The 22,693-nt window shown below is 49.3% G+C and overlaps 3 protein-coding genes across 7 annotated transcripts in view; 2 read left to right on the top strand and 1 right to left on the bottom strand.

The window, feature by feature from the left end:
- SH2D3C (SH2 domain containing 3C) overlaps positions 1–1,474 on the top strand; it is a gene marked incomplete at its 5' end in the record, with an annotated part of 54,769 nt that extends 53,295 nt beyond the window's left edge. For all 3 annotated transcript variants that reach the window (XM_084650114.1, XM_084650115.1, XM_084650116.1), the window contains one exon: positions 303–1,474. In XM_084650114.1, the coding sequence (XP_084506240.1) occupies positions 303–478 (176 nt within the window). In that variant the 3' untranslated portion in view covers positions 479–1,474. The remainder of the gene's footprint in view (positions 1–302) is intronic.
- A 3,435-nt stretch (positions 1,475–4,909) lies between these two features.
- Positions 4,910–11,066, top strand: TOR2A (torsin family 2 member A). Its single transcript, XM_084650210.1, has 5 exons — positions 4,910–5,168; positions 6,265–6,530; positions 7,689–7,864; positions 8,203–8,330; positions 9,180–11,066. The coding sequence occupies exons 1-5, from the start codon at positions 5,033–5,035 to the stop codon at positions 9,422–9,424; spliced, it is 951 nt and encodes a 316-aa protein (XP_084506336.1). The 5' UTR covers positions 4,910–5,032; the 3' UTR covers positions 9,425–11,066.
- A 1,127-nt stretch (positions 11,067–12,193) lies between these two features.
- On the bottom strand, positions 12,194–21,702 carry TTC16 (tetratricopeptide repeat domain 16). Of its 3 annotated transcripts, none has more exons than XM_084650207.1 (12): positions 21,216–21,702; positions 19,734–19,912; positions 18,510–18,600; positions 18,062–18,205; positions 17,421–17,521; positions 17,199–17,328; positions 15,944–16,158; positions 15,530–15,771; positions 14,274–14,415; positions 13,986–14,151; positions 12,938–13,083; positions 12,194–12,551 (listed from the first exon to the last, which is right to left on the bottom strand). In XM_084650207.1, exons 1-12 carry the CDS (start codon positions 21,336–21,338, stop codon positions 12,362–12,364), a joined length of 1,869 nt encoding a protein of 622 aa, XP_084506333.1. In that variant the 5' UTR covers positions 21,339–21,702; the 3' UTR covers positions 12,194–12,361. The 3 variants fall into 3 exon arrangements, with proteins under 3 accessions (XP_084506333.1, XP_084506334.1, XP_084506335.1); XM_084650208.1 differs by having other exon boundaries at positions 12,938–13,080; positions 21,216–21,701; XM_084650209.1 differs by lacking the exons at positions 17,421–17,521; positions 18,062–18,205; positions 18,510–18,600 and having other exon boundaries at positions 21,216–21,700.
- Between the last annotated feature and the right edge of the window lie 991 nt (positions 21,703–22,693).

A 22,693-nucleotide genomic window follows, 5' to 3' on the forward strand; every position in this document is an offset into this window, starting at 1 on the left:
CTCCTGGAATAGCTCATGCTCAAATAAATTGGTTAGTCTCTAAGGTGCCACAAGTACTCCTTTTCTTTTTGCGAATACAGACTAACACGGCTGTTACTCTGAAACCTGTTTTACCATGTGCTCTCTTGATCTCATGGCCCCAGGCCAGTTTGCTTCTCCAGGACAGCTGGAAGGGCAGAGGAATCCCTGCTGCTTCCTGCTGCTCCATTTAGGCTAGGGTGGTTCAGAGCATGCATGTGATGAGCTTGTCCCCTGGTGGGCTGGCTTCTCTCTGAGGCTCTTGGGTCTTGTATCCTTTGCAGGATTTCAGGGCAAGGCTGAGCTCCTTGAGATCTTCAGCACTGAGTTCCAGATGCGTCTCCTTTGGGGCAGCCGCGGTGCTGAGAGCAGCCAGCGGGAACGCTATGAGAAATTCGACAAGGTCCTCACTGCGCTGTCCCACAAGCTGGAGCCCTCTGTGCGGTTCAGTGAACTGTAACCAAAGTGGGACTCGGAGTTAAACTCACAGGGGGAGGGTGGCACCAATCAGTCCTTCAAGAGGCCAAGTAACCAGGTCCCCAGTCTGCAAGCCAGCCCACTCCTCCTCATGCAGCCATGGGGGCTAGGCAGCTGTGGGTACCACAGACCCAGAAGGGGAGCCAGCCAGGCGTGGATGGAGGGCGTGAGGAAGAAAGTTGGCATTTAACATCTGCAAAGGAAAGAACTAACCCGGATTGAAATCGCGGCATTGGGATGGGTACAGCTGTAGCTCTCTGGAGAAGAGAAACCTCCTGAAAAGTTCCAGCATGACCAGACTGGTGGGGGAGGGGGAGAGGGAGGGGTCCCAGAACAGCTATTATGATATAGGTCCATCCATGCTCCACACATGCAAACGACAGGAGGCTGCATTTTAATTTCCACCCAAAGCAGTGACCTCCCCTCCTCGACCACCAATACAAATCAACAGTGGAATCTCACTAATGGACCCTCCCCACTAACATCCTATCGAAATTCCGTGGGCAGTCCTGATGCAAACGTTTTGAGCTGCATGTTTGTGGAGGAAGGAGAGCGCTGATCACTCCCAGCCATAGGACCTCCTGCTGATTCTAAGCTGTAGTTTAGGCCAGTGTGTGCATCCCAGCTGATCTACACAAAGATGCCTGTGAAGCCAGAAATCCACCTCCTCTGGCCTTGCACAAGGTATCTCATTACCGTTGTGTTCTTCATTCAGCTTTGCTGGTTCTCAGCCACGTGGGGTCCAGTTGCTATGATCACCCAATGCCGCCTCCACTCGTACAGCCTGTTGGCCTCAGATATTTTATCTTTTCTCTGTCTTGTCTGAGGCCTCTTAATTCTGACTGTAAATAAATTTCACATTTACTTCTTGATGTACAGACTTGTGAGGGCGTTCTTGTAAATAATTATGCTCACGTCATTTTGTCTTGTAAATAAATGTACATATATCAGGTGGGGGGGCTTTGTTGTTGTTTTTGGTTCTTACATACAATAAACTTTTATGCTCTTCCTCAATGGACTCATGTCTTTGGAGGACATTTTAAAATACTTTTCTATAGTGACACAAGCTCTTACCATTCAAGGTGTGTTTGTACTGATGCCCAAGTTTCAGTGGTGTCTATTGTGCCCCAAGCATTGATAGTGTTTCTTCTTTTGTTGGCATTACTTTAGAAATTTAATGCATCTGCGGCATACAAATAGAACAGTTGCAGTGGGAATAGCTTGAGGACATATCAAGTAATAGTAATTTCACCTGCTGGAGGCAGGAACGTAGTGAAGCTGACCTTGTTCCTGCTGTTCCCTCCTGGTGTAACTCCAGTTGACTCAGTGGAGTTAAGTTGATCCATTAAGTCCTAATTTGGTTAATGCAGTCCTAACAGACAAGCCAACTATAGAGGGAAAATGATAAACCAGTTCTTAAGCCCTGGTTGTAAAGAGTCTGCTTGCAACCTAAAATGTCTACATACTATGTAGAGTCAAAATCTCACCCCAATGCGTAACAGAGTTCACGTTAAGCCTTCTCACTGCACTTAGCTGCTCCTAGGGTTCCTCCTTCAGAACTGTTCAGCCCACTCCCTTGATCCTTTCTCCCCAAAGGGTCACTCCCCCCTCCCTTATCCAAATGGGGCAATGAGCCACCTGCAACACTGAGTCAGCAGAGCCCACTTAATCCTTTCCCAGCAGGAGGAGCACCAAGATCAAGGGTTAGATGTTTCAGGCCAGACTTGCAAAAGTCCCACATGTGCTCCCTCTCTCTCTGCCATGCTCTATACCAGTAGAGCAGTGCTTCTGTACTTCTACAAAGATAGTCTCAAATTTCATCAAATTAATTCAGGTCTTGTTTCAAGCGTGCTGTCAGGTACTCTTGTCTGATTGCCTCCTAAAGCTGGTACTACCACAGTTCAGACTAGGGGCTTTCTGTACTCATGGCCGTACCTGGCTATTGGATGACTGTGAAGTGCTACTCCTTGAGCATCCTTAAAGGCTGCAGAGCTGTTTGGGAAGCCTTTCACATGCCTTTCAAAGACCATGGGGGAAATGATCTGCGATGTACCCTAGGCACAGCAGAGGTCCTTCTGAGGACAGTGCATTCACATACCTTCAAAAGATCAGCGGGCTTCTTCTGATAATGTATTTGTTGCCTAGTGGGGACGACTCATCGCTTATGTTCAAAATCAGATGGTCCCCAGAGTCTGAGGTCCACTAAGGGCTCTTCACAACATTATCAAACAGTAGCCCAGTCTAGGGCTGGGACTAACCCACTCAGTCTTGAATGCAACATGTAGCATGTAACAGACACCTGAGGGTGTCTGGTGAAATAGAGAGAGGGTGTCATCAGCACCTAGCTCTAAAAATCTCTCCACCTTTTCATCTTCTTTGCTTTACACCAGAACAAGCCATCTACCCATCCATTCATAAATGATGATTGCTGGTTATCACTCAGCTATCCTCTGGGTCTGGCATTTTCAGCCCACTGCAGGGTAAAAACCTCTCCAGAATTTCTCTTGGTCATTAGAACTCCTGATTGGATTGTACATTTTTTTGCTTTGCTGTAATTCTGGTGACCAGAACAGCGTGTTCTGGCAGATGGTTGGATTATGGGCTCCAAAGCCAACTTAAAAATAAACCACTCAAAACCTAGGGTTTGGGGAATTCTGGTGATCCCATTGGAATTGCTGTGGCTGCTGCTGGAATGCTGCTGCTGCTGTGATTGCGAAAGGAATAGAAGAAGATCCATGAGGCTGTGCAGGGAGAGGAGGAAGCCAAGTAACAATATGTGCTGCACCTTCTGGAAAAAATTGGTGTTGGATTTAGTGAGAAGGCGCCACCTGGTGGTGCTTTTAGAGTTGCATAACTTACCACTACAGCCTATGTTGGTATAATTTATGTCACTCAGCGATGTGAATAAACTACCACCCTGAGCAACATAAGTTAAACCAACATACATGCTTGTGTGCACAGCGCTCAGGTGAGGTAATAGGATCTTTTACATCACCTACCTTGTCTCTCTCATGTCCACATTACCACTTATGTCGGCAAAACTGATATCGCTCAGGGGTGTGAACAAGTACTGCTGAGCCGCTGTAAGGTCTCTAGTGTACACATACCCTGGGACCAACATGGCTACAACAACACTGCAAACAACTGTCAAAGTATCTTGGGTGGGGGGAAGCAGGGCAAGGGGGTAATTTACCAGTAAAAGCTGGCTGCTAAAAAGGCAACAGCCTGACACTGCCAGCCATCCGCCTGAGCTCAGGTCCCTAGAGCGCTCTCATGCCCGAAACCAACAGGCTTGCACACTCTGAGGAGTTACTGTGCTCGGTCCTAAGTCAAGAGGGGCATGCTCAGCGATCCTTTCCAGCAACCTCCTCTCTTCAGTGCTGGGAGGCAGGGGGATGGACAGGCCCCAGAGGGTGCTGCTTCAAATGCTTTTTTGTTAAAAGGAGCCTGTTTGCAATGCCAAGGCCCCCAGCTGTACAGGGCAAAATGAGGGTGTGAAAGTGCCCAGAAGCACTCCCATATCCCAAAATAGCAAACGTACCTGTGTACTAATCACCAGTCAAGAGTCTAAGTGAGATCCTCGATTGAGCCATGCAGAATGCATGTCTTGGAAGACGCTGTTAGCTGCACCCATCCATGAGTGCAGCAGCTGCTGGTTCCCCCTGTCCCGCTCCTACCATGTGGAGAAGCTTCCCTCTAGCTCGCCCCCTCATCGCTGCTCCATCTCATTTCAAATCTCAGATGAAAACCTCTCTCCTCACCCTTGGCTTAGGATTCCCACAAATGCAAGTTTGTCTGGTGGGGCAAACACATGCATCCCGACACTGACTAAAGGGGACAACAAGGTAACCTGGGCTCCTAGTTATTTTGAGACCCCATGATCCAGGCCTGAGACATTTGGACGACTCCAAAATCAGGATGATCCCAGAAATGCCCAGATCTGGTACCAACCCGCCCTGCTGCAATGCTCTCCCTCGGTTGCTGTTTCCACTTTAGACGCACTTGTGACCCCCCCCCCCCGCCCCAGGGAAGCCAGTGGGAATTGAAGATGCTCAGGCTGAGGCAGTAGCTGTGCAGAGCCTTTGGGATGCAGCGTGGATGACAGACGCGAAACCAGGGGCTCCCAAACTGGGCGTCACGACCCCCCCGGGGATCGCAAGGTTACTAGGTGGGTGTCACGAGCTGTCTGTCAGCCCGAGCCCCTGTTCAGTTAACCCTCCCCCTGTTTGCAACTGATAAGGGGGGGGGTCACACTTGCTGCGGGACAGGGCTCGCCAATACGAAGTTTGAGACCCACCGCGCAGCCCCACAGGAGGAATCTCCCCCCTGGGCCCTGTCCCCCGAGGACCCTGGGCACAGCCCCGCCCCCCGCATTTAGGCCCCACCCCGCCCGCTTTGGCTCCTCCCCCGCCCGCTTTGGCTCCTCCGCCCCCGAGCGCTGAGGCAGCCGCGGCTCTGGCCGTTGCTTCCCGCCCTGCCGGGAGCCGGGCCCCGCGCGGGGCAGCCTGGGAGCTGTGGTCCGGGCCGCGAGGCGGGGATGGGGGGCGGCTCCGGGCCGCTGCGGTTCCTGCTGCTGCTGGGGGCCGCGGGCTCGGCCACCCCCTGGGACCTGCGCTCCCTGCGCTGCAGCTTCTCGGCCGCCTGCGAGTGCGACTTCCGGCCCGACGTGCGCGGTGAGCGCGGGGGCCGGGACTCGGGCGGCGGGGGGGGCTCGGGGGGGGGCTCCTGAGCAGCTAGGGAAGGGGGTGGACCGGGGGAGCTGTGGAGCGGGTCATCCCGGACTGAGGGGCCACCCTTGGAGGGGCCAGGGGAGGACGGTTCCTCCCGGGGCGGGGTGTTGGCTCCCCTGGGGTGCCCCCCCCGCCGCTGTCTATTTAAGGAGCGGGTACGAAGAGTAACGTGCATTTGGTTGCTGCCCCGTGAGCTCCCCGCACCCTGGGGAGACACCAGGTCCGCCGGCCCCCAGCACAGGTGCAGAGGGCGAGATCTCAGGGGCGAGGGGGGGCCAGATGTGGCTAGTGGATGGTTGGGAAGGGCTGCGCCTTTTGAGAGCATCCTTGGAGAGGAGGTGGAAGGATGCCCCTTCTCTGAGTCCCACACTAAAACCAGTTCCTTCAGGGCTGCCGCCATACAGATGTTCAGGAAGAGTTACCGTTTTGTGTCGACTAGAGCCTGATCCGAAGCCCGTTTACTGCACCAGGCATTGAATAGCGACCCTGCTCCCTGGACAGTCCCTTCCCGTCTGTTCAGTGTTTCTGTTCACTCTTAGTTCAAATGTCTAAAGTAATGGAGCTTCCCTCTGGAGACGGACCTTTCCTCCACCCCATATCCCCTGAAATTCATCATAGTATTTCCTTCTTAACTGCATCCCATTACTCCCATTGTGAGGCCTGGCCTGCCTACACTTAAAACTTTTATCAGTATGTATGTAACTTTTTGCTTAAACTAGTTATACCAGTAAAAGCTGTAGTGTGAATGCAATTACACTGCTATTAAAGTGCCTTAATGCCAGTATAGCTTTTCAGTTCCCTGAGCACTTTTATGCCGATAAAAATGCATCCACGCTATTTTTACTATACTGGTAAAGTAAAAGAAGTATACTTTTAAGCATAGACAGGCCCTGAGCCAACTGAAGTTATCCCAAAGGAAGAAATATCCCCCAACCCAGCGTCTGAGGGGAGAGGGCAGAGATGGCTTCAAACAACAGCCCAAATAACATCCATCTCTTAACCCCAACACATTCTAAATCTTGGTTTGGATTCATTCCAGGTCTGGAGTGTGACTTGGCCCTGAACCTGGTTGGGCAGCACCTGGTGAGGCAACTGGTGGTGAAAGGAGTGAGGGAGTTTTTACAAAATCATGATCCTGTCAAACCTCTGGTGATGTCCTTCCATGGTTGGACTGGCACAGGGAAAACCTTCGTGAGCTCCATGCTGGTCCGCTACTTGTTCCGAGATGGGCTGCGCAGTCCATATGTCCATCAGTTCTCCCCAATAGTGCACTTTCCCCACCCTGAACAGATCAAGCAGTACAAGGTAAGAATGGAGGCTGCCTCTGAAAGCTAAACTACAAGACTGATTTCCTCTTATGATTATCTAGTCAGCCATTGGATAAATATTGAGACTCTTCTCCCACCTTCCAGCACATACTGGAAAGTGCAATAGAAGCACTTGTTATAGCACCTCTTATCTGAAACTGTTCTGGTGCTTTCCAAACACTAATTAAGCCTATGGGATATTATCTCAGCTATGCAGATGGGAAAACTGAGATATAGCTAGGGCAAGTGACTTGCCCAGGGTTACACAGCAAGTCAGTGGAAGAAGTGGCCATACAACCCAGTCTCCTGATTACCAGCCCTCTGCTCTAACTACTTGATTGTACTCCCATTAACCTTGGCATTGCCCAGAATCTAAAGAAATTATGCAAGAAGGTTAGCTGACAAATACTGAATGGAGCAGGAGAACTAATGGCATTTTGGGTTTTCATTACACTGTATTTGGAGAAAAATGCATAGCTCTCTTGCTTCCTCAGAAGAAAGAAACTTGAGTTAAAATCCTCTGTTGGAAAAAGCGCTTCAGTGAAGACTAACACATTTCACCAGAAAGTTTGTACATTAAAATATGGAATGGTATAAATATTGGACCAGCTGTAGCCTTTGTGGTGTAAGCATGTGCAGCTGCCACCAGAAGAGTCTCGCATGCTTACACGAGAACTCAATTTGGGTAAAGTATATCTTCCTAAGCGTCCATACTAATGGCTGGTCTCAGCACAGAGTGAAGGGAGAGAGAGTACATGTTCAATAATTTCTGGGGTCTGACTATTAAACTTGTGGAGCTCTTGAATTTCCCTTTGATCCACTCCATATTCTTCTTTATATGGATTTGTATTAGTAAGACTATATTAAATTAGGCAAAATTCACCATGTTGAATTAAGAGCAAAACAGTTTACCAGGGAACCTTCACAAATGGAAGTCAGTCTTGCACTGTACAAAGTTAATCCTTCTTTCCAGACAGAGCATCACAAGTGCTGTTCTAAGGAACAACAGCTTTTGGAGGTTGCTATTTCTGGCATTATTAGCCCAGGCTGAGTTTTCATGTAAGCGTAGCTCTTTGGTAGCTCAAGCTCTTTGGTAGCTCAAGCTCTTCGAACAAGTTTGTGGTCCTAACTGGTTTGGTTTGGTTTGGTTTTCCAGGAAAATCTGAAGAGTTGGATCCAGGGGAATTTGACAAACTGTGGCCGATCAGTGTTTCTCTTTGATGAAATGGATAAGATGCACCCAGGTCTGATCGATGTGATTATACCATTCCTTGGACCCTCCTGGGTTGTGTATGGAACCAACTACAGAAAAGCTATCTTCATTTTCATAAGGTAAGAGAGCTCCCTCTGTGGCAAGTATAACTGGGTTGGGGATAATTCTAATGCAATGCTACTAATTTGGTCAAATGTTAGTAAGTTCCTCCCTATTTTAATCACCCAGAGCAGGTATTTTCTGTCAGATCCATGAGATCTCAATTCATTTTAGTCTGCAAAGGTACATGGTCTCATAGTGCTTTGCCTTTTCCGCTATCTGGCAACCTCTGTAGCAGTCTTCATAGGCCAACTAAGACTGCTTCCATACTCACTGCAGAATGAGGCACTGCCCCTGCAGTACAGTACTGATGTCATGGGATAACTTTCTGGTAATTTCTTGTCTTGGTCTTGCTCAGCAACGGAGGAGGTGAGCAAATTAATCAAATGACGCTGGATCTCTGGTATGCCCGCAAGGACCGGGAAGAGATCAGCCTGCAAGATCTGGAATCTGCAGTTTCAGAAGCTGTGTTTGAAAATCCCAATAGTAAGTCTTTCCATCAACTGGGAAATGCTTTTCAGCGAGCATGTTCACCAGCCATGGGAGCCATACCCTATTTCACATAAGCCAATGATATTTATACAGTGTTTTACAGATATGTGTCAAGCTATTACCAGTTTTCAGGGAGAAGCCTGAGGTGGAGTTAGGACCTGGATGAATTGCTTTGGCAGATGATAGGAAAGTTCTGCTGTTCAAGCCTACAGAAACATTACCATGCTTAAAAGAGCTCCATTGGGAGAAGGGGCACCCACGACTGAATAGTAGGCAGATAGGGTAGTGGGGCTCAGTAAGAAGCTAATTATTAAGGGCCTGATCCTGAGAGGTACTGAGTACGTAGAGATTTCCTTTATTTCCATGCTCAGCAATTCTTGGGATTGGGCCTAACATACGTTGGTGGGTCTGAAGTATCAGTACAGCTGTTAGGAACCATGTGCTTGGAGACCACTGGATTTGATTACTTAGTGGACAACAGATGGACCCAGCTCCCTCAGTTGAATCTGGAGCAGAAGCAGATCTGTTGTCTCTTCTAGGTGCTATGACTAGAGCCCGGCAAATCTGTGGATATCCACTTTATATCCACAGATATCTGCATTTCCAACTGCGGTTGTATTGTTGACCATCTTTGTGGCTCCTGGATTGGATGCAAATCTAAATGTTTGTATCCACACAGGGCTCTAACTATGACTTCTTGGAAACCAGCTCTGGTGGTGCTGGCTTTGACATCTGATTCCTCCTAGAGGGTGGGGGCATCTCCTATGCTAACAGGGTTGAATTCCAAAGAATTGAGAGAGACTCTGAAGGTAAAACTCTTTGCCTCCCCTTTTTCTCCTGCAGATGGGTTTTGGAAGTCTGGAATCATCGAGGAGCACCTCATTGATCTCCTTGTGCCCTTTCTCCCACTGAAGCAACACCACGTGAAGCAGTGTGTGGTGAATGAACTCATCCAGCAAGGCTTAACGGTACGACAGGACATCATTCAGGCAGTTGCTGACAGCATCCCCTACTTCCCAGAGGAGGAGAGAGCGTTCTCGTCAACAGGCTGCAAAACGGTAGCCTCTCGCGTCACCTTCTTCTCCTAACCTGAGAGAAGGAATCTTTCTCCAAAGCAGTGCACAGTTGAGGAGCTGGTAAGCAGCCCTTGGAGGATAAGTTTACCCATGTACTTGCTCAGATTCAGAGGAGCAGAATTTAAGCATTCTTAAAGCTGCTGTGCCCATTAAAACAGGGATGACCATTAAGAGCAACAGATTGTGGAACTCTGATAGAACAAGTGCTGCCTCCATGCTAGTCCCACTGCTCTTCAGCCCTAAGACTGCCAGATGCAATCCTGGGAACAAAGGGCAAACTGACCTGATTCTAAGCACTTTATCAATCTGTTCTTTGCCTTGGGGGAGGGTGAACACAGAACAGCCAAGAATACTACTGTGATGTGTAAGTGGAGTTCAAAGGGGAAGAGGCTGGGATGTATCCCAGTGGCTGGGAAGGGTTCTTGGCTACTGCCACCTCCCTTTGATCGCTGGAGCTGAGCAGATCTTCCCTGTTACTCTCTGGGCAGCTGTCAAGAACTGAGCAGTCAAGATTCTCTGGCCTAGCTCCAATAAATGATCTTCCCTGGGCTGCTGACAAGGGAGTCTCACCCTCTAGTGCTTTTTTAATGGCATTTTTAAACATGTATTTTAATGTGAATCTCAGTATGAAGGCCCCAATGTCCTAGAGCCTGCCATACTGCCCTGTGAACATTCTAAACAGATGGACCAGAGTCTCATCTTAAATCTCTGGGGTAAATGTTAAGAGCCAACTTTTCTCAGGTTTTCTTTCACTGTGAATAGGAGCTAGTAAGTAAGATTCCAACTGCAGTATCCCTGAGTGCATTAGCATAAGGGAGAAAAGGATGTGTGATTTCTGTTACCAGCTCTCCCCATGACTTGGGGTGTGACCTTGAGCCAGGCCCTTAACCTCCCTGGACATTTCTTCCACCACAGAATACCAGGTCGCTCCCTTTGAGTCAGTGGCAATTATTTGCATCTTGCCAGGGAAGAATTGGGAGCCACCCATATCAGTCTTTCCAGATATAAAAATAGTGATTCCTACCTCGCAGGGAGACTAGACATTAACTAATGGTTTTAAGTACCAGGTATTAGTCTTGTGCTGTATTACATTGCTGGGATGAGTGTGTCTCATCTGAGTTGTGTTGAACTGCTGAACCTCTTGCATATTATATATTAGAGGTTGTCATTCTGATAGGACACTGCTGAGAACCTGTTGTCCCTGGCAGAGCCAGTTTCCATTCCAATTCAGTGCCTCAGATGCAGCTTACTGTATCACAATTAAATGCTGCTGGGGGTAGGAAATAATTCATAGGAATCTACTTCCCCAATCTCTGCTATCACTGACCAGCACAGCACTCTGCCCTTTCACCGTGTAGCAGCTGGCTACCCAGCATACAGTGAGAGGAAACCGTGTAAGCTCTATCTGAGCAAACAGATTTGGGGCTAGGCAGAAAGTGCTCCAGGAACTCTCATGCCAGTTGCCGCAAGAAGGTCTCTTCAGTACAGCACTAGAGCAACCTGCACTCTGGTTGAGAAGGAGCCGGCGCTATTCCACTCTGTTCAGATCCTGCCCAGGATACAGCTGGACCACGATACAGATTTACAGTCAAACATTCTGCCTTTTCCAAAATGTTCATTGTTTTTAATTTAAAATAAATCTGTTGAAAAAACATGCATGAGAAGCAGTCACTTACCTCCTTTCTAAACTCCCAGTTATCTATGAGCCTGCATAATGCATTGGAACAGCTGCCTGACCTGACAAAACTAACTCAAGTAGGGACATGGAGAAATATCTACTGTCTAATGATGGAAAACAAAAGCAGTGGTCTTCCTCTGGTGTAAAAGACCAGTGAAAGGGCCATACTCAACTATAAGAAGTACCATGCATCCTCAGTGGGGGTAGCTGGAGTAGGGAATGGTGACGTCTCAGCTACTGTCTGTCAAAGTTAAACACCAAGAGAGCACTGGCATCTGTTTTCTCTGCCACGTATGTCCCTTTGTTTAAAAACCCAAAGAGTTGCTCAGGAGACCATTAAAACTGCAACAGAGATATTAGAGCAGAACAAATGTTATCTTCCACTTCATCCTACAACCAGAGTTAGCAGTGATATTTTCATCTGAAGGGGGAGACCCAGTTGCTATGGTTGTTTTTTTCCCTCAAGTTCTCATGGTCAACCTCCTCACTTGTTTTAACACTAATTGAAACTGAAACCTTTTTGTTGTTTTGGAAACCAGGTTTAGCACTCTCCTTTCCACCCAAGTCAGAGCAATTGAGGTAAGAGTTTGGGGTAGACGGGACAGGTATAACTTCACAAAACTTTCAATACGTGGCATATGTATGTCAATCACCCAGCGTGACTAGCATTAGATTAACACACCTGGTTTAAGAGTTTATCCTAATCAAAGCATTGCTCCTGCTCAGCCTGCATTCAGATTAATGCAGTGCACAGAGATGGTTCACAGCTAGTCTGCTTTCCTGTCCAAATCTTATCACTATGTAGGTAACTTAACACTAGCCCCCTTAGATGTTCACCTCTAAAGCAGCAGTATTACAAGTTTCTTGTTAATTCAGCACCCTTCTGTGGCAGTAGCTTGCAGTACAGCAAAGCCTGTAAATATAGTGACTTCCTGGAAAATAGCCTAAAATTCTTGGCAGAGCTGGCTTTCCTGCTTTGGGAAGACAGCTCCTAGGCTACCTGGACAATGGCTGGGTCCACACCTTGCAGGAGGAAAGGAGGTCTGTACAGATACCAAAAAAAAAAAATAAAGATGAGAAACAGGAGGGGGCTACAGAGGAAGTGAAGTGAGAGACGCAATATATTTATTAGAGCTGAGATAGCAGGACAGGAGTCTAAATGCACCTACTTTCCATTGAAAAACAGCTTGGTGTCTGTAACCCAGGCAGCTCAGGTGCTGTCTCTAACATGAAGCTGGAGCGGTTTTTGTACTCCGACTTTTCCTGCCTTCTCACTTTTTCTCCTCCATGACAGCTTCACTTACTTTATTCACTCTCCTTCTGGAGATAGCTATCTGCTTGTACAGTTCTTGTTCCGTGGCACAAGGGCTGATGATGCTCTCTGAATCCTTCAGGGCTCTCTCGGGCTCTTCCCTCTGAGCACCTGGTTTCTTTGGTTCATCCTCTATAGCTCCGGGTGGCCTGTAGGGGCACATGAAAGGCAGAGACCTTACTTTTTGCAGCTGCTCTGCAAAGTGATGCATGAACAGATCCCCTCAGAGAGCATGTGATCTAGTCCTTGTGACAAGATTCACAGTCTATAGAAAGATGGCAAGCTACTGTCCTTTTAGGATCACAAAAGGACAAAAAACTATCTGGAATAAATCTGTCACTCCCGCTCCCATTGAAATCCTTGCAGATTTTGTGGTTGACTTGGGTTCCGGTTGTCCTACATAACCCAAGAATAACGATACAGTACTTCTAGATCCAGGAAGTGATCAGGCTTAAAAGATTTGTATTTTGTAATCAGCAATTATTAGATCTTCAAAACAACTTTAGCAGACCTGTCCCCAGTGCCTACTCCGTACCATTGGAGTTTAGCTGGGCTGTTGGAGTAGGGGCAGGCTTGAAGCTTTCTTTCCAAGATTGTTCTGGCAACCTCCGCAATCTTGCTGCTTATAATATCCTGGATGGGCTGTCCTGGAAAGAGGCTGGTTACAACAGGTAGGACCTGCTGAGGGAATGAGATCAGTTGAATGGCCAGATGTGTGCTGAAGGAAAGAGTTCTTCCTCCTTCCATCATCAGATAGGGTTGCAAGGATTAAGCTGTGCAGTTCCCATTAGAGCAGCCAAACACTTGCATAAGTTACATTAAAAATATATTCTAGCATTTATGGCCAGAAGGGACAATCAGATCATCTAGTTTAACCTACATTGCCCAGGCCAATAGCCACCCTACCCCAAATCCAACCACCAGAATTAGACCAGCGTATTACAGCCTTGAGGCATAAGCCTCAGCGTTAATTTTTTTTTTAATCCAAATGAAATCTTGCTAGTGTAGGGATTCTGGTTTTAAATTTAAAGAAATATTTAATCCATCAAAACCTTTCAGGGAGGGTGGGGGAGAATGCAATTCCTGGGAAATGAAGGACTAGTTTATACTCAAGGGCACGTAGTACTTTGTTTAGCTAGCATGGTAGGTGGATGTGGGGTTTTATTTTTCCACTCAAGCCCTGGTCTCGTTTCCTGATCGCTCTTAGTCACAGGGGGTTGCATGCTCTGAAGCCAGATGCATCATGAGCAGCTTGAAAACACAAGAAACAAGTTCTTGGTTTATAGGCAGCAGAAAAAAAGCCTCCTTAGGTTTTTAATTTTAGCAAATAAATGCTGCAAGCCCTAATCATTATTATCTGTATTACCGTAGTGTGAGGGGGAACCTTGGTCCTGGACCAGGACCCCACTGGGCAAGGCACTGTTCAGACACAGAACAAAGACTCTCTCTGCTCTAAGGAGCTTGCAGTCTAAGTGTGTGTGTCCAGGATATGGCACAAGGACTACGGGCCCAGATAAATAGGGTGTCACAGATTTTCACTACTTGGTCAGTGTCTGGCACAGGGAGTGGTGTCAGTGAGGTACCGCCTCATTTTCAGGGTCCAGCAACAGAGTTATGATCACATCCTCCTTAGCACTCATCACATCCTGCAGGAACAGGCGGCTCTTGGCCCGGTGCAGGTAATAGTGCGGCAGGCGAGGGTTGCTCTCGATAGCACCAGAGAAACAGTATACTGCCTGCTGGTACTTTCTGGGAAAAAAGATACAGGGAAACAGAAGAGTCAGGTGTGCAGACTCCCTAGGCAGCATGAGCTAGGGGGATAAGAACTCTGTCAACTGGATGTAAGGTGGCAGTGAGCCATTCCAACATACCCCTGCTTGTGCTCCTGCAATCCTAGTTCATCCAGCAACATACCAACGCGTCTTCGCAAACTAAAGTCCATCGGACTCAATTCCAGCGCCTGCTGATAATCCGCCAAGGCAAAGGTGAGCTCTCCCAGCCGGAAGAGGCAGTCTGAAGTGGAGCACACAGATTACTTTAGCAAACAGCAAGCTGAGGTCAGTATTTGTAGCAGCTATAACATCCCAAGACTCTCAAAGTCCAGTAATTGATGCGCAGCCTGTTTACTCTCTCTAGATATCTCCAAGCATATATAAAATGCAACAATAACATGTCTCTACAGTGCCTCCCATCCCAAAGGCTCCAAAAGCTCTGTACAAAGCGTAGACACACGGAAGCAACTGGAGGAACAGTGCTGTAGGAGAGCTAGATATTATTCACTGAAATGCAGCCACCTGTAGGGTGGAATGCAACAGCAGTTCAACAGTGCTTAGAAACACCATGTAGCAATCAGCACACTATAGTGGGATTTTAGGGAGGCAGAATGTAGTTTCCAGTTTGGAATTAACAAGGTGACAACCTCGACTGTTGCAAAAAGTTCTATGGGATCTTTCCTGGTGATAAATTGGATCAGATGGGAATGTGAGGGCGCAACCAAAGAAGGTGCTTCCAGTAGCACAGATGGGGAATGAGTCCGTAATAATCATTAACAGTTAGTAGTTATGCAGCACTTTCCATTTTCAAAGGGCTTTGCAAGCATTGACTAATTAATCTTCACAACCCCCCATGCAATAGGTATTAGTTACGTTTAAAAGAGGAGGAAACCAGGGTGCAGAGAAGTTAAGCAACTGACTGTGCATCCCGGAATGAATCAGTTACAGAATTAGAGATAGAAGCCCAGAGATCTAGCTTCCAGTCCCTTACTCAGACTCCACTGCCTCCCTGGTACGGAGAATGGGAGGAAAGAATGCCACGTGCAGCACCCTTCAAGGTCTCCCATTTGAGCACTGACTATGCTTTACTTATGAAATCCAACATGATTGCATCCTGGGCAGGGTAGCTATAGGCATTGTATCTCCCCCCTCACGTGTGCACCCGTACATACACAACCACATGGTTCCACCGCTGTCAGCACACTCACTCATGCACTCCCTTATCCCAAGGAACATTTCTGGTTGTTTCTAAACATATGTAAGAGTTAAACAGCTAAGCTGTGTCAGAGAGAGAGGCTACCCCAATGGGATACCCTCACACAAACTCCATCACCACCCAGGAAGAGCCTTGCTACCTCCTCTGTTGACATAGAGTCCCTTCTCGTTCTTCTCCCCTTTCAGGGCTTTGTTGAGGAGCAGCAGCGCCTCTTCAAAGAAGCCCTGAGTATAGCAGTGCACTGCAAAGTCGTTGTACGTGAGCAGGAGCTGCCGTTGCGCCTCCATGGCCACAGCTCCCTCTTCTTCACAGAGCTCTGTGGCCTTGATGTAATCATCGATGGCTGAGTTGAAGTCTTTGAGCCTTCTGTGTAGAGTCCCTCTGCCATGAAGGGAGGGAGACAGGATTAGAGCCCACTGGTTAAGGAGAAATTAAAATGATAGGGGCGTTCAGACCCTGGAGCCAGCACGCACTCACTAGTGCGGACTCCCACTCCCCTTAGTGGGTCACAGAGAGCCACCTCAGTAAGGACTGGATACAATGGGGTCTCTACCTGAAGATTAAGTATCCTGCATCAAAGGGGCTGTTCTCTATGGCAAAGGTGATTTTGAGCAGGGCATCCTTCAAGTTTCCCTTCAAGGCCTTATTCATAGCCTGGTTCTTGGCTTTCTGTGCTCGTTTCAGCAGCCTCTGCATTTGAACCTGAGCTTCTTTGTGCTGCGGCTCCAGCGCAATGGCCTCCTGGATGTCCTGGTAACACAAGATAGCCTGGGAACAGAGGTTAGGAGAATACTAAGAACTTGCACTCTCCTCCCTCTGTTACCGAACACTTTACAAAGGGGAACTCAGGATCATTATCCCCATTTTGCAGACAGGGAATTTGAGACACAGATTTGCCCAAGGCCACACACTGCATCAATGGCAGAGCCAACACTAGAAACCCAAATCTCCTGGCTCCCAATCTGGTGCTTGTCCACTAGGTCATACTGGGCAAGAGGCAGTTTCTCTGATCTGTCTCATTCTGTCTATGCATTTGCCACACCGCTGTGAGCGGCTGATAAAACAGGAAAACAGGTGGCTCAATGGATTCTCCAGAATCCTGTCATTCAGACCCTGATTTCTAACCAAGGGCACCAGTTGTTCGTGCAGGGCAAGAGGAGTCCCGTTTCTAACAGGAAATACAAAACAGAAATAAGATCTCTGATCTCCTCAGGGTTGAGGGCACCACACTTCTGCTGAGCCAAGAAACGTGTGATCTCCCATCAAAGAAAAGTACACTACCCACAGAGTGAGGCTCTGCTTCCATCTCTCTGCCTGCTTTCTATAGACCAAGGAGGGAGAAGGCTCTGAAATGGTGTAGGATTCCATGGCCAAACAGGAGGGGAAGGTAAGAGCCCTGCCCCAGAGGTGCGGAATCCCACAGCCCAGGAGGCTGTTATCTAGAAGAGATAGAAACCATCAGTTTCTCAAAAGGAGTGAGAGCAGCTGGAAAGGTTTAGAATCATGTCTCTTGAAACCAATTTGATGCTTTATGCTAACTGATTAACCACAGAGCAACTTAGCTCTTCTCTGTCCTTAGGAAGCAATTCCATATGAAATCCATATCCAGCCTTGCACGTATGCTGTTGCTTCCCATTACTTAGGTAACTATCAATTCACCCAGCAAAGGGTTAATCCTGGAGCTGGAAGTGTTGACCCATTGTCCGGCAGATTGAGAACGGTAGCTATAGGCCACATTGGGACAGGAATGACTGTTCTGTGAAAATTTCCTGCAGCCAGCACACCCTGGGCAGAGTAGGTGCCCCTACCCGACTGAAGTGCTCATTCAGCTTGGCTCTCAGGATGTACAGATCTGGGTTCTTTGAGTCCTGATCTAGCTCTTCATTGACAAGCCGAAAACAGTCATGGTATCTGTTCAGGGCAGCAAGACAGGAAATGCTAGAAAGAAAAAGAAAGGGCATCATAAAGTACCAATGGAGAATACAGTTGTTAGAGAGGCTAGGATAAAGACATTCCCTATCCCAGTTTACCTCCTCCTGCGATAGACTGAGTTGTCAGGCTGCAGTTCTGAGGCTCGAGTGAAGGACTCTAAAGCATCCCCATAGACCTCTTGGTCAAACAGAGACTGGCCCTGCGGATTCAAATCCCACAGCACAGAATCAGTCTGACTCAGGCCACCTGCCCATTGCTCCAGGTTAACGAGAGAGACAGAGCATTCTCTCTCTCTCTCTCTCTCCAACTAATCCAGGAACGGAAGAGGAGATGCAGCTGCACTAAATACCATTCCCTCCTAGCTGGAAAGCACTGAGCATGCATGAACCCCAAATGGGACTTTTGGCTCTTCCTGTGCTGCAAATAAATTAGCATGTGGAGAGGAGGCCCCAGCAGACTAGGCATGAATATGAACAGTAGAAACATGAAACCTTTCAGAGAGGAAGGATTGGAGAGAATCCCCTATCCCCAAATATAAGTATGCACAAAGGACTCTCTCTTGGAAATCCAAGATCATGTTGACTTCCACTTCAAGTAGCATCTTCAGATTTGCCTCAAGATCAGAGGTCAGACACTAGACCCAGTATGCTAATGCTGATAGTGAAAGATCAAGGAAAGGCACGTGGCGGGGATAGGGAAGGCTGGTGCCAGCTGGTAGGGGCTATTCTGTACCCTTCACCTGCAGGTAAAGAATGAAGGCCATGCGCTCTACATATTCTTCCTTTGCAGAGGACAAGGAATACGCCTTTCTGAGGTTCAGCACAGCAGACTGGAAATCACAGAGCTTGAGAAAGGCTTCTGCCTTCTGTACATAGAACTCCACCTGCAAATGCACCCACAGACATTCCTCAGTCCTGGAGGATAACTTTCTTCCTTATCCTGTTTATCCTTTATCTGGACACATTGAAACTAACCCTTTGAGACTCATCACTGCAATCCCGCCCAGACAGATTTTAATATACGCCAATGACATTCTTCATTTGATAATCTTGGAAACGCAAGAACATTACAGGCTTTGTCCTTCCCGCTGAAGGACTCCATATCCCCATGCCATGCAAGGTGGGCTTGTAACTTCACCTAACTATGCCTGTTCTGCATTCCCCCTTGCCTAATCACGTTCCTCTTACCTGTTGGGGGTTCAGGTTAATGGCTTTGGAATAACAAATGACAGCTTTCTCCCACTCGCCTTGGGAGAAGAATGCCTTCCCTCTCTGACAGCTGTGATGAGAAGACAGCATTATGAGCTAATGCAGAAGTACATTTCCCCTCCCTGCAGCACAGCCTTTGTGACAGTCACAGACCCATGGGAGCGCTGACTCAGTTTCCCTACCTGTAAACTGGAGATAATAATTGTATCTGCAAGGGTGTTACGAGGCTTAATTCATTATTCGTTAAGCACATGGAGAGCTTTGGGTGGAAGGTAGTAGAAAAGAGGACAACTGTCTCTACAAGCACACTAGCCAGTGTTCTGAGCCTTCTCAAGATCAAAAAGGGGAACTTGCAGGACCACAGCTCTGCTAATTGACCAGCACTGCCCACCTATTGATTCTGCAGCAGACTCTGGTGACCCCACTGCTCATATGCTTAGGGAGAACAGATTCTGAAATGCAGGAACTGGGGACTACCGGTAGACACTAGTAATGGGATAAAGATGCTATCATCTCTAGGTCACTCGGTCATATGCTCCTCAGCTTGGTAGTCACTGAAGCCATCTGACGGTTGTTTGGTGGCCTCACCATATTTATAGAGTCTGTCATGGAGGTTAGAGGACCTATGATTTTCCTAGGTTTTATCCTAAAATGGGCTATGGGTGAGTGTCTCTGTTCTGCCTGTTCTGATGTGAGGAAATCAAGGGGCAGTCAGCACAGTGAAACATCAGACAGTCTTCCAGATGGCAGTTCAACTGCAGATAATCTGCCCTCACTTTTAGAAAATTACCTAGCATGGCAGCCATTTCTGGTGAAAATTCCCAGCTTAAGTTACTAGGTCTTAGTTCAGTTCCTAGAGGACAGGTTACACCATCACAGTATGCTCTTATTGGGTCCTGGCTGGCAATCTCAACAGAGAGACCAAGGACCAAGCAGGCTGTGCAGCCTGACCTCCCTCTTGCCCATAGAAGGGAACCCACCAGAGCAGGCTTAGGGCACAGTGGCTGGGCAGGGGAAACTGCAGCCCATGCTGTACCTGTTCTGAGGATAAATCAGACACCAGTCCCCCAGGACTGTCATTCCTCGAACCAGTACTAAGTAAGGTTTTTTAAAAGTTTGGTTCCCGGCCTCCTTGCAGGACGTGGACAAGAAACCAGGTGTTTGTAACAGTGAAAATGTATGAAGTGTCTGCTGGGCACTCACTGCTCCTGTATCTTTTTCTGCACAATCGCTGTCGGGGACTTCACTCCGCTGGGGTCCTTGATGTCTCGCAGAGTCTGGCTGGACCCAAAGATTTGTCGCAGGGATCTCTCCCGGAGATCCTCTTTGGACACAGCAGTCGGGAACAGCCCTTTAGTCTCTGTCTTCATCTCCAGTCGCACCTGCAGGGAGAGAGGCTGATGGTCACTCTTCCTCCCCGCCCCCCTGCTGGGGTCTCCACCCTTGGCCACCACCCCACAGCTCTAGTCCCCGGGGACCTCTGACCCCTGGTTACATCTGACCTGTCTCAGCTCCCTCTGATCCCACCCCAGCTCTGCACCTGGCACTCTCCACACCCCCTCTCCCAGCTCCCTCTGCCCCCACTGCTCTGTGCTCTCTGCCCACCCGCTCTGTGTCAGTCGCCCTCTTCCCCCTCTGCCCCCACCCCTCTCAGTTCCCTCTGCCCCCCAGCTCTGTGCCCTGTGCCCCCACCCCTCTGTTCCCTCTGCCATCCCAGCTCTGTGCCCTCTGCCCCCACCCCTCTCAGCTCCCTCTGCCCCCCCAGCTCTGTGCCCTGTGCCCCCACCCACTCAGCTCCCTTTGCCCCCCCAGCTCTGTGCCCTCTGCCCCCACCCCCTCAGCTCCCTCTGCCCCCCCAGCTCTGTGCCCTGTGCCCCCACCCACTCAGCTACCTCTACCCCCCAGCTCTGAGCCCTGTGTCCCCACCCCCTCAGCTCCCTCTGCCCCCCCAGCTCTGTGCCCTGTGCCCCCACCCCCTCAGCTCCCTCTGCCCCCCCAGCTCTGAGCCCTGTGCCCCCACCCCCTCAGCTCCCTCTGCCCCCCCAGCTCTGTGCCCTGTGCCCCCACCCCCTCAGCTCCCTCTGCCCCCCCAGCTCTGTGCCCTGTGCCCCCACCCACTCAGCTCCCTTTGCCCCCCCAGCTCTGTGCCCTCTGCCCCCACCCCCTCAGCTCCCTCTGCCCCCCCAGCTCTGTGCCCTGTGCCCCCACCCCTCTCAGCTCCCTCTGCCCCCCCAGCTCTGTGCCGTGTCCCCACCCCCTCAGCTCCCTCTGCCCCCCCCAGCTCTGAGCCCTGTGCCCCCACCCCCTCAGCTCCCTCTGCCCCCCCAGCTCTGTGCCCTGTGCCCCCACCCCCTCAGCTCCCTCTGCCCCCCCAGCTCTGTGCCCTGTGCCCCCACCCACTCAGCTCCCTTTGCCCCCCCAGCTCTGTGCCCTCTGCCCCCACCCCCTCAGCTCCCTCTGCCCCCCCAGCTCTGTGCCCTGTGCCCCCACCCCTCTCAGCTCCCTCTGCCCCCCCAGCTCTGTGCCGTGTCCCCACCCCCTCAGCTCCCTCTGCCCCCCCAGCTCTGTGCCCTCTGCCCCCACCCCCTCAGCTCCCTCTGCCCCCCCAGCTCTGAGCCCTGTGTCCTCCTCAGCCCCCCCCCAGCTCTGTGCCCTCTGCCCCCCTGCGCAGGCAGCGGTGCTCACTTTGCTCTGCCCCAGCTCCTCCTGCGGTGCCACCGCCGTCGCCATCCCAGCGGCTGCGTCCCTCGTTGCTAGGCAGGCGGTATCCAGGCAGCTGGGGGCGGGCCCGGAGTGAGAAGGTTCCATGGCCAGGGCAGGATCCCCGCTGCGCTCGCATGGGCCCTTGTGAGCCCGGCCTGGGAGGGAGGGGCAGGGCTCGCAACAGCCCCTCCCACGCCGAGGTCATTAACCTGGGTGATGGGCAAAATCCTGGTGTCCCATCGAACTGCAGCCAGCTAGGTAGGAAGGGGCACGAACCTGCCCCTGAGCAGGTGGGCTTGTCTGATCGGGGTCAGGACGCCTGGGTTCCATTCCCAGGTCTGCCGCTGACTCGCCATGGGCGTGTGGGCAGGGCACTGGTTTTCCACCAGAGCTGCTCCACTGGTGTCTGGAGCAGGCCAGACTTTTGCAGTCACCCATGTTCTCTACCCTAGGGTGACCAGTCATCCCATTATTAGGGGCTTTGTCTTAGATATGGAATTGTAAACATCCCCACCCCCGCAGAAAAAAGTGTCCTGATTTTTCACACCTACTGTCTGGTCACCCTACTCTACCCCGTGGGATTCTGAGCCGGACTAGAGGACATGGTGTTAAACATACTGATCGCCGTCAGGAGTCTGGTTCCATTGCCAATGCAAACATTGAAAAATCACAAGACAGGCCCCAAATTATGAAACTGGTTTAAAAATTAGGAGATTTTAACACTAATATATTTGGGATTCTTTGCACTTGCCTTCTGGTTTGGGGACATTTAGAGGTCGAGTTTTCAAGCTTTTCTCCCCAACCCTGAGGGCTATAAAGTTACTCCTTTTTCAATGAAATTCTCAAGTAATAACAGGTTTCAGAGTAACAGCCATGTTAGTCTGTATTCGCAAAAAGAAAAGGAGTACTTGTGGCACCTTGGAGACTAACCAATTTATTTGAGCATAAGCTTTCGTGAGCTACAGCTCACTTCATCGGATGCAACCGGATGTAGCTCACGAAAGCTTATGCTCAAATAAATTGGTTAGTCTCTAAGGTGCCACAAGTACTCCTTTTCTTTTTTCAGGTAATAACCTGAGTCTGGCACTTGGGGCTTTAAGATAAACACCACAAATCATAGCACAATAAAATCACAAGAGTTGCCAACTCTGAATCTTGTCTACACTAATGCTTCCACCAACTGTGGAACTATTGTAATGGTGGCTGTATAAGTACCTTAGATAAATAGATGGCAGCTGATGGGCCATTTAGACTAGTTCTATGTCTACAGAAACCTGTTATCGCTATCATTTTCCTCCATTGCTACCACCAGAGCAGCTGTTACCAGTGGTAATAGTACATAGCAATAATTGTAAGGGATTTCCAGGGTAGCTTTGTTAGTAACATACTGATCAGAGTTCAAGGATTTTTATCCTCTAATAATACTTTGTGTTTCTCTAGCACCTTCCATCCAAGGATCT

Source organism: Lepidochelys olivacea (assembly GCF_965140295.1).
Source record: "Lepidochelys olivacea isolate rLepOli2 genome assembly, chromosome: 16".
Classification (NCBI taxonomy): Eukaryota; Metazoa; Chordata; order Testudines; family Cheloniidae; genus Lepidochelys; species Lepidochelys olivacea.